At 34.9% G+C, this 10,916-nt stretch overlaps 1 protein-coding gene across 4 annotated transcripts in view; it reads right to left on the bottom strand.

The window, feature by feature from the left end:
- GNPTAB (N-acetylglucosamine-1-phosphate transferase alpha and beta subunits) overlaps positions 314-10,916 on the bottom strand; it is a 39,519-nt gene continuing 28,916 nt past the window's right edge. For 2 of the 4 annotated variants that reach the window (XM_021387558.1, XM_021387580.1), the window contains 9 exons: positions 10,469-10,668; positions 9,986-10,205; positions 8,828-8,941; positions 7,025-7,110; positions 5,872-5,970; positions 3,935-4,102; positions 2,650-2,740; positions 1,913-1,992; positions 314-1,573 (listed from right to left, as the gene is read on the bottom strand). In XM_021387558.1, the coding sequence (XP_021243233.1) occupies positions 1,570-1,573; positions 1,913-1,992; positions 2,650-2,740; positions 3,935-4,102; positions 5,872-5,970; positions 7,025-7,110; positions 8,828-8,941; positions 9,986-10,205; positions 10,469-10,668 (1,062 nt within the window). In that variant the 3' untranslated portion in view covers positions 314-1,569. Of the gene's footprint in view, positions 1,574-1,912; positions 1,993-2,059; positions 2,118-2,649; positions 2,741-3,934; positions 4,103-5,871; positions 5,971-7,024; positions 7,111-8,827; positions 8,942-9,985; positions 10,206-10,468; positions 10,669-10,916 lie in introns of all 4 variants that reach the window. The other 2 variants (XM_021387570.1, XM_021387565.1) reach the window with 2 other exon arrangements.

Below are 10,916 nucleotides of genomic sequence, written 5' to 3'. Positions count from 1 at the left end.
CCATCCCGACCGTGAGAAAAAGGCGGGAAAGGCGGTGGGCAGAGCAAGGGCGTATGCGCACGCCCCTGCAGCCGGTGGCGGTGTGCTCGTACCTCAGCTGCCACTGCCCGCTGTTGGTTGTTAGCAGTGGCTTCCACCTCTCTCCTCGTGTTTCAGCGTCATATGTAGTGGTAGCGCAACGTGTAACCCTAATTAAAAGTGCATTTTAAAGGGCCGGGAAATTTGATTGTACTTTGAGAACCCATTCATGCATCAAATAATAATAAAATTATTACTGCTGGAATTAAACTTTCCAAAATAAGTACCACAAGGATTTATAAGCATTAATGGCTATTTTATCAAAATGAGCGAGTTTTGTTGTGCTTCAAAACAGAAACAGACAAACCTTTTACCACATTTTAGTTGATTTCAAAGCAAACCAAGTATTTTACAATACATATGCACATACATTTTGTACACCTGATTACAAAAAAAATTAATGCATTCTTTGAACACTGCTAGTACAATGAAGATACACCACCAGAAATTTCTGCCTGAAAACATACAGTATATTTTTTTCCCCCACACACATAAAATCATACTAGCCTGATGTCTCGGACAAATACAGGGCCAAGTCCTGTGAAATTTAGAAAAAAAACAAAGCTTCATTTGTCAGTATAAATATTGTTTTATGAAGTGAAACACTGCTCCCACACATTGCTACATTAAAGAAGTTCATTACCCATTCAGATAGAGAGGCACTTTTGTTAAATTTACAGTGCTTTTAAAATAATATAACTTAATCACTTTCATTTGATTACAACCCTCTCTTTGTAATCAAGAAATAACACCCCCTGTATTCTTTGGAATATAATACACCAAATATAAAGCAACTTTAAGATAACCATTACCTGTTCTGTTATTGTGTATTTTTATTAGCATGCATTTCTTCAAAATTCCAATTAAATACTACAAATAGGGGGGCATGAATTGTCACTGTGCTTTAAGGAATGCCAACATCATTAAATGTAGACTAAAGGTAAATGAAAAATTACATAATTCCCATAGGGCTGGAGGAAAAAAAAAAGCAGTGATAGAAATCTGCAGAAATCTTTCAGAACGCAAGATCAAGGACATGTTAAGCTCATCCCAAACAGCTCTGTCTTCCAACATGATATGTAGTTGGCAACATCCACTGCAGTAAATGCAGCTACATTTCTTTAGGTAACCCTTTTTATAAAAAAGGATAGGCATGGCCATGAACCAACATTTGTAAAGTAAGATCAGTTGAAATCTGCCTATATACAGGTTTTCTGCCATTTTTGTTTAGTTTTCTGTCATAGTTCCAGCAGCTTGTATATCACATAGTACTGCAGGGATTATAAGTGTAGATGCATGATTTCTTTTTCTTCATATCAATTCAGTTAAATATCAAACCATAAAAGACACTTATGAGTGAGAGATTTTAAATGCTTATCACATCTTGAGGTAGTCTGATCTCCAAAATAAAGCTCTTCTACACTTTGATTCGTTCATGACCGTCTTCCTTTTGGATCCTTCTCCTTGGAAAAATCTTTCGTTTAAGTGCGATTAGCTGAGAAGAGGAAAAGAAAATACAGTATTTAGTTCTCTTCTAGGATAGAAGTACACAGCTGGTTAGTCTTTCATCCTAGAAACCACAGAATTGTTATCATCCATGGTAATTCAGTCAGTACTGTCTTTTTTTTTCCCCACTGCACAGGAAGAAAGAGTTATTTACTCAAATGCATCTATTAGGCATACACATTTCTCAATAACCAGAATACAAACAGAAAGTGAAAAATTCAGTATACCTATACTCTGATTATTTAAAGTTAATTTACAAAATTAAATATAAAACAAGGCTACATTCAGTTTCTAGAAGATCAGCACAAAGCTGGCAGTATTTACATACCTAGCTGTCCTACTGAGTTGAATACTCCCTTCCAAAATAAAGTTACTAATGCAGGGTGAGTTTTCAATGTATACAGAAAGCTGAAAATTAAGGGAAAGATTCATGCAAAAGTTACAAGTGGAGGGAAAAAAAATTTCAAAAGCCAACCTTTCAAGAATTACACCCTCTTCATCAGACCACGGAAAGGGTTACTTAAGGCCCCAACCTGCAAAGAATTACCCATATGATTTGTTCCATTGACTCCCTCTTTGTATAGCAGGGTTAATGATGTTCAAGAAAACCATTTTACGCTTGCAGAATGGGAGTTTTTTTTTCTTTGTGTCTGATTCAAAAGATGAGGTTTGGATTAGGAACCTAAAACGCCTTAAGATCTTCCCAGGACTAGAGTATTTTCATTAAACTTTCTTCTTAGTAACTTTGCACTTTAAACAATACATTTTAATAGACCAAGACTTTCAGAAACAATTACTGATTTTGAATTTCCAAATTTAGCATATTTCTGATGCACTTGACACCTGAAAAGAGAACACAGTTCTCCTTCCCCCTCCCAAGTGTAGTCATACTTTTTCTAGGAATCTCAACATGACAGCTTAAAAGTTGAAGCAACCTAATCATTATTCGCATATCATCTTTACTAATAAGAATCCTAGCTATTGTATTAAAAAATCCATCTTACAGTACTCTGAAGGTACAGAAATGTATTAAACTTTATAGATTTGAAAATATGTAATTTTTACCTGTTCAGCAAAAAATGAGATGACTGTAAATACAATAAGTGTTACTAGAACACAGTGGGTCCAGAACTTGAGCTTGTCTCTATATGCCCTCCTGCAGAAAGACAGAAACAGAGTTTCACGTATTACAAATCAGATACAAACTTTAAAGGGTTTCCATGAAATAGGCAAAGAAAATAAAACTTTTTAATTTACCCATTAACTTTTGTTATAAAAAGCAAAGTGCTTATTTACTGTATATAGCTCAAGTTTTGCATATTTCTTTACTTTTTTGCTTTAACTTAATATTGAAACTACTGTTAGCCTTCTTGAGTTACATTGGTTCCTAAACCAAAAATAATTACCATGCAAGACAAAGGTGGAAAACTCATCTGAAGCTGAAGATGGGATTTCTACCAGCGCTTCAGCATGCTTTACACCATCCCAGCAGAAATTTTTTTTGTGTTTTAACCACAAAAAAGTAAAGTGTTTTTCTGAAGCTGACAGTCCTGGTGGTAGTCCTCAAAAACAAAGCCAAGAATATTTCTACTGCTCCAGCCCAAGTTTGTACAGCTAACTGCTGAATTCACTTGGCCCCCCACTCCCTCTGCTACTGCCACAATAGGGCTTGTAGCACTACAACTACAATCCACACCCAATCCTCATCACCTACAGTACTTCTGATTCTCTAATATTTTCTCCTTCCTCACAAGGAGATATTTCTCATAACTTGCTGATCAGCACCGAAAACATTTTACTACTCTTCTTGTCCCATTTTTAATCACTATACCTGCTGATCTTTTGTTGATATTCTCAAATCAACTTTCCCAGTTTCTAAATTGAAATATCATTTGTAACATGGCAAGAGGAAAAGCACATAAAAATTTCAAGCATTATAAATAATATGAAAGATGCACATGCATCTTCTCCAATAATTACCTAAGATCTGTAAAAAGTCACTTAGAATAACAGCAGAATTTATACTGCCTCTGTGCAATACACATTCTAAACAGTTTTACTTTTTTACAATTTAAAAATTCTCAGCTCTTGATTTTTATTTTAATTTTAAAAAAAAACACTTTTCATTTGAAATAACTTGTGGACAATCAGTGAAACATTAACAACTCAGAACAACAGGAAAATCCAAATCCTGCAAACCTCAGATTTTAATCCATTTAAATCTTTTCACGTCATCATTGCTGTTAACTCCTTGGCAACAACACTGAGAAATAAATGGGCTTGTACCAATACATTCTATAATCATATACTAGTACATTGCAATAACTTCATGAGAATCTGTGTAACATACCATTCCTGGAGTTCATGCATGTGAAGGAAACGATTCCGATATTCTCTTGGTAGTTCAAATTGGGAAGGTATAGGAAACATTGATTCATAAAAATCCCTAAGCACCGCTTTCACTGTCTGAGCATCCTTATGATTGTGATCAATATTGTCATTTAAGCAAACAAATTTTCTAGAAAAGAAAAATGCTTTGTTAGAATATTTCCTTTGATAATATGGCAAAGGTATTGGCAAGTCAAGAACATAAACGATTTAAACCAAATTGATACAATATCCTTTTAAAACCAAATTGATGTAGTTGATACTGATAACTACCTTCTTTATTGCTGCATTATTTTAAATTAACTTGATTGCAATGCATAGTGCATCAGGGCTGACAGTGAGTCAAAACCTCTGCAGAATCCATTAACGAGCTAAAGCTCTCCCTCTTCTATTTATATTAATGTTCCCATCTAATGGGCACTAGTGTGCATCATCTCAAAGCCTAACACTAGATGTAGACAGCAGATTAGAAATATTATGATCTTGATAATTGTTTTATAGTTTTAACATATAGTTACTATGAATAAGTTAAGTAACAAGATGTGTTCCATTATAGGATGTAAACAAACTAAGTTATTAATATTCTACTATATATGCTACATTCTTCAGAGAAGCTCAACAAAAAATATTAGAAGACTGTACAAGAAAAGGCAAAGTTTGGTCCTCAGGCTTTCAGTTATTGAGAAAACAGTAAAAATGACTGTAAGGTGACCTGAATCATGGAACCCAAGCTTACCCGTATAATCAGGCAAAATACAAACAACAATAGGTACAGTATTCATGTGGAAATCACTGTGACCAAATAACACGCTCCCATTAATGTGTCTTGCAGAGAGTTACTTCCCACAGAAGAAACAACCAAGCATCTACATTACTGAAAATTACCAAAGCTAAAGCAGCAGCTAGTTTGCTCGGCTGCTATGTACCCTTGGCTATTCTGACCTGGTGCTTGATGACAAAAATTCCCTTTCCCACATATGGGCAAGGTTATGTGCTTTATTTATATTGTGAGATACACGACCTTACATTTTCCCCAGAGGGTAAAATTATATCTGATGACTTTCAGTTGCTAACCTTTGTGAAGAAGTGGTTCTGGTCAGCTGCATTCTCTATAGCACAGTGTGCCCTTTCAAAGAGCAGAGCAAAGTTCAGGCTTGCTACATGAAGCTGGATGTAAGAACTCTACAGCACATGAATTTGCCTACAGAGGGTATTACTGCTTTTCCTCAGACTGTAATGAATACGGCATAATTGGTAACCCTGCTCCAGACAATTACATTCAGAGAACTGAATTGCTACATCTGAGAAAAAACAAAATATGCCTCCCCCTTCAAAGCATAGCTGGCTATAGCAATCCTATACAAAGTATCTGGTTATGGCAATCAGATGTCTATGCTGTACCTGGAAGTTTACCCCAGACTATCCCAGGCAGGCTCCCTCAGACTGGCAGCTCATTAGCCACAGGAATGCAGAAGCTGCATTGTGAAGTCTGCTCTCAGACTGGGGCATCTAAATGCTTTATCACTACGGTGTAGAGAAGCAAAGATCTAGCTTCCTGCTCCGGATCATTTCTCACCAAATATCAAAAAAATGTTTAATACCTCTTGCTATGTTGTAATAGAGCATGAAAGCACAGTGGCTATGCAAAACAGATTTTGCAATAAAATAATTGACACCTAAGTTTTATTTTAAAATTGCTACATAAAACAGATCAAAATGTTCTTTCCCTTAACATAAAATTTTCTGCAATATAAACTCTGTAAACTCTGGAATGGCAAAAATGAAAGCATCAACAATAGTTGTAAAGTATTTCTATATGACTTCAAATGTTTTAGATATATAAAATCTAACAGAAATTAAATAGACAACCCCTAGTGTACAAATGAAGAAACAAGATACCTGGGATTTTTTCGTATGTCATCCAGCTGACCAACTACATGAGACACATTTGTGCGAATCATTTTGAAGGCAATTTCCTCTTCTCCCATGATTTCAAACCTGATTGTTAAAATATTTATACATTATTTAAAACAGCTTAAAGTCAGGTTCAACAATATTAATTGTTTTACAGCTTATTATATTCAACAATAACAATATGGTTTTACAGCTTATTTCTAATCACCATCCAATCTCCATTAGGATATGACATTTGATTTCTGTCCATTTATTTATAAAGCACACAGCACAGCTTGAGGTACTATGAATGAGTGTATAACAATGTCCAAAAGCTGCCCTAAGAAGCACCTGTAACCTTCTTAATTCTACAGAATTATTTGACTTTTCCCCCACTCCTGCAACTGCATGCTTCAGAAGAGCACCAGCTCTCCCCATCCAACACTGCTGGTAAGGCAATAGACAGGAGAGATCTATAAGCTCCATGTCAGCAAACAGTCTCATTATCACATCATTGGTTTTCAGATTTCAAAGAGCAAAAATATTACAGAACCTGCCTTTTATGCAGGTCTGCTCAAGTACAATTATTCAAACAAACCTAAGTCATGGTTTGGCCAGCTTTTTCCAAAAGGGGATGGAAACTAGATTTTTTTGTTGCTATTGTTGTTTTTTTTTTTTCCTCCTTTCCCTACCTGTCACTCCTCCTTCCTGCAGGAAAAGTGCAAGGCAGTTACAGATATTTACTTATTTATTCTTAAAGCTTTAGCAGAAGATAAAGCAGATCTACAAGTTCCTATTTCTAAGCACAGGCAAATCTCTTTCCACCTTTCTCTGCTGCTATAATTGCCCTCACTTACTGTATATAGTCAATTTATGTAGCTGTGTATAGATGCTCCAGCTTCTTACTGGAGTACTGAAAGCTGGGATCTAGGCCAAGATGTATCATGGAAATCTTTAGTCTACTAAATAAACTATGGAAAAATGAACATATAATTCAGCAAAGTAAATTATTATAAGCAGTTATCACTGTTTCTTCAATTCCACTTAACAAGTGTTAGCTCACTTTATTTTAATATACAATTTGTGGACTTTATGTATTTATACCTCTTCTTATTACTCTACAAAAGCTAGTATTGCTTTTTACACAGCCATAACATACCTATATTTGTTTTTGTCCTTGTATGCCTTACGAATTCTGTCAGTCACAGGTTTGCAATTAGTCACTAGGTTTTTAGTCACCGGAGGCTGAAAGAAAACATGGCTCAGTTTATAGGTTACTGAAGTATTTATGAAGGCTGTTATAAGGGAATACATTCTAGAAAGTTACATTATAGCTGTGAAGAACTACTTATTCTTTATTACCCTGGAACAAAAAACAATATTGTTTCTTGATCACCTGTTGAGAAAAATCATACTGGTACACTTTCTAGATTTCATCCTCAGTACAATATTCAGAAATTGTAGTTCATTTGACAGCTGCTTTTAGCATTCCTCTGGTGGAAACCACAAGTAATAGTGGCCAGGCAAACTCTGCAGAACAGATGATACACATTAACCTTATTTCCATCATGACAATTCTGTCTACTTTTATCATCAAACAGCTCTGGGAAATAAAAATTCCTGTTCTCAAAGGACATTTCTATAGTACTAAAACTCACTCCTAGAAACTTATCTATTACAGACAACAGAAGCAAAAAAATAAAATAGGCTTCTGTGCTAAACACAAACCCATTTTAGGTGACTATTTGAACATTTAAAATTTGCATATTAGACAGTGCTTAAATGCAAAATATATTACTAACTCTCCTAGAAGATTTACATAATTGGTCATTGCTAGAGACTTATTTTTAATCTTGTCTGAAAACAATCTCATGGCAACCTCTTTAAAGGTTTCACTTCACAGAATTTTGCAAACTGAATTGAGAGTCAAAGAGGAAAGTAAAGAGGCAAAATGGAGAAAGGTGACTTCCTCAGATCAAGCAGAATTCTCAAATCCACACTTTAATTTCATCAAACCCAGCTGACACAATGATTTCATATGGAATTTTTCTGGAATTTATACTTAGAGAAAAATATTTTTAAAACCTTTTAACATAATGCGATCAGAAAACAAGGCAGGATAGGTGTTCAGTGTAATAAAAAACAAAGCCAATCAATAGTCAATGCTCCATATACATTTACCTACACAAATAGTGTGGAACTCTCCGCTTGTGGTTTTCATGTGTTGGGTATGTACAATGGTCTTTTACTACCCAATGGCTCCTGACCTATACTCAAAATTACTTTAGCTTTGATACAATATTGGTTTTAACCTATAAAACACCAGATCATGAATTTAGCAAAGTTCATGCACACATTTTTCAAAAGCATGGACCAAGCCAGGATTTAAACTCTCACTGCAAAAGAAACATAGATGTAAGTGCCAGATCTAAATACTCTAGCTTCCTAAATTCCCATAAATTTCAATGACAATTTAAACAAAATAGAAATTAGGGACAGAAATCCTTAATGAATATCTTGTCCAAAGCCTTCAATCTTTAAAGATTAAAAGGAGTTACTCAGAAGCCCCTAAATTAGGAAGGGTGGCTCTGAAGATATTCATTTGATTTTTTAATACATAGGACATCATTCAAATAGACTTATCAGAAAGTTCTAGTCAGGAAAGTATCACACATACTGTCTTTTTGGTTCACAATACTGGATTTTCTTAACAAGGATGACTTCTTAAATCCCATATATTAATAAAATTCTAATGCTCAGCTTTTCTGTTTTTGAAGGAAATTTTAATAGCTTGAAAAGTTAGGAAGTAGCTTATAGAATTTTCATATTTAGATGTTTAATATACACACAGTTGGAAATTTTTGTGAATACTTTCCTTCTAGAAATCACACCAGCATTTCAAGCACAGTAACTACATGCTTAGAAAAGAAACCATCCACCTTTTAGGACCAACATTCCTTACCAGATTGGGATCATAATATGCTTCCTGAGTTGGTGGAATGACATGGATCTGAGTGATGTTGGCAGGAAGAGATTTCGAACAATTTATTAACATTTGTTCTAGACCTGTCAAGTCCTATCAGAAATGAAAGAGGAAAAACATATATATATTGCTTTCTCATTGTGATAGTCTTAAAATCTAGGATGCATATAATTAATATTTTATACATAAAATGTTTCCATACTACTGCAGAAAAAAAGAAAAAACATTAGCAGACCCCAGTTCAATAAAGACTAAAGTCAGTGGAACTCCTCATATGCTTTAAGTGAAGCAAATGCTTGGTAGAATTGAGACCACAGAAAGCATGATCTGTCATTTCTATTCAAAAATAAAAAACACACCTTTAGTGATGATGTAAAGGAGAGCAGAGAATTCCCAAAACAAGGGTGGCACATTAAATTCCAGATCAAGCAAACAAAAAAAATGAACTGAAAGGAAGATTTTCTTATTAAGCTACAGGCCAGGAACACAAAGCAGAGATGCGTTACAGCTATGCCAACAATTTTGTATGCCATTTCAAGAACATTAATTTATTGGTAAGTGCCCCGATTCCTCGGTAAAGCAGAAGGGGTACATCACTCTATCAACTGAATCTGAGAGCACAAGACCTAAGAAGACTATGTCTCTTTTCTTACCAGTTTCCCAGAAAAACAGAAACGCGAATCTCGTTATATAGTCATAGTATTTACTAGTAACACCATTTCTTCACTGCCCTTTTCCTCACATCTTTCTTTAGGGCACATGTTTTACAGTCAAGAACTTTTTTTTGTTTGGTTGTTTTACTATGTGCAAGAATAGGAGTAAGCACAACAGAATCCCATGCTTCATACCGTCTTTTACCAGTGAACATTTTTCCCTCACAAATTCATACTACCTACTTCCTTACCCTCAGGATACCAGTGATCAATTTCTCTGATGCTGCTAAAGCTCAATTGAGTCCACAGAAGAATGGTCCATAAAGAAACAGAAAATAGCTTTCTATTCTCCAGCTAAACTTTAAGAATTGCTAGATGTTACAGATATTAAAGAAAGGACAAGTAAAGATTTGATTCATTTTATTGTAACAGTTTTGGACTTCAGAAATTAAGTCGCTCTATAAGTTATTACTGAGGAAAGTACCTGCAAACTTAATGGTAGTTCATGGATTCTTGTGGCCAATGTGCGAATCTCTCGGTCAGACAAAATGCCTGACTGGTCCGTATCAACCTCATCGAAGATCTGAGAAATGTTCAGTGGCTGAACTGCACTCATAAGATAGTAGAAATATGAAAACGCAAACTGCATGTCTTCTGAGTGCCGCACTTTGTGAAATGACGTCTTGTCAAACTCCTCAGGAAACCTACATAAAAATGTAAGTTAATACTCTGCTTTCTAGTAAAACATTGCTTACCTGAAAACAAATTCTCATCTAAATTTTTAAAAGGTCCTCAAAAGTCTCCTTATTTTAGCACAACTAGCATGTTGTGATAAGTTCCCTATTTCCCTTTTCAAACTATGATTTTAATGAATAGCTATCAACACATTAGAAATAGTTATAACAAAGCATTAACAGAAATATAGAATTATCTAGTTATGTATAACTCCCATGAAAGACATACTCACATGTCCTGTAGCTCTTGCATAACAGTGCGGTCAATCATGTGAGGCATATGAGCAGGGACTTTCCGAGATGTAAATCCAAATTTACTGTTTAAAAGCTTATTTACGTATCGAAGGGAATCGGCAAATGTATCTTTCAGCTGCCTTCCAAGATGTCTACCATCAGTAAAGTATGACATTTCTTTGAGTAACGACTCTTCCTCCTAAACAGCAAGATAAGCATACATGAAAGTTATATTATCAATAAAGATCAAAAGCATAAAACACATAGGAAAACTGACATTTCAGGCAGGTGTTGGTTCTTTTTTAAGAGGTGAAAATGGAAAGAGAAACTTTGAATATGTTTCTTCATGTTCTTTTGATGTCTCTTTAAAAATAAGATAAATAAAAGATAGCTTCTTACTTAAAATTGCTATGCTCTGAGGAAAAGTGGTTAATAGTTAAGAGTGGT

The sequence above is a fragment of the Numida meleagris genome, chromosome 1 (assembly GCF_002078875.1).
Source record: "Numida meleagris isolate 19003 breed g44 Domestic line chromosome 1, NumMel1.0, whole genome shotgun sequence".
NCBI lineage: Eukaryota > Metazoa > Chordata > Aves > Galliformes > Numididae > Numida > Numida meleagris.
The sequence above is the reverse complement of the archived record's forward strand: the minus strand, read 5'-3'. Positions and strand labels throughout refer to the sequence as shown.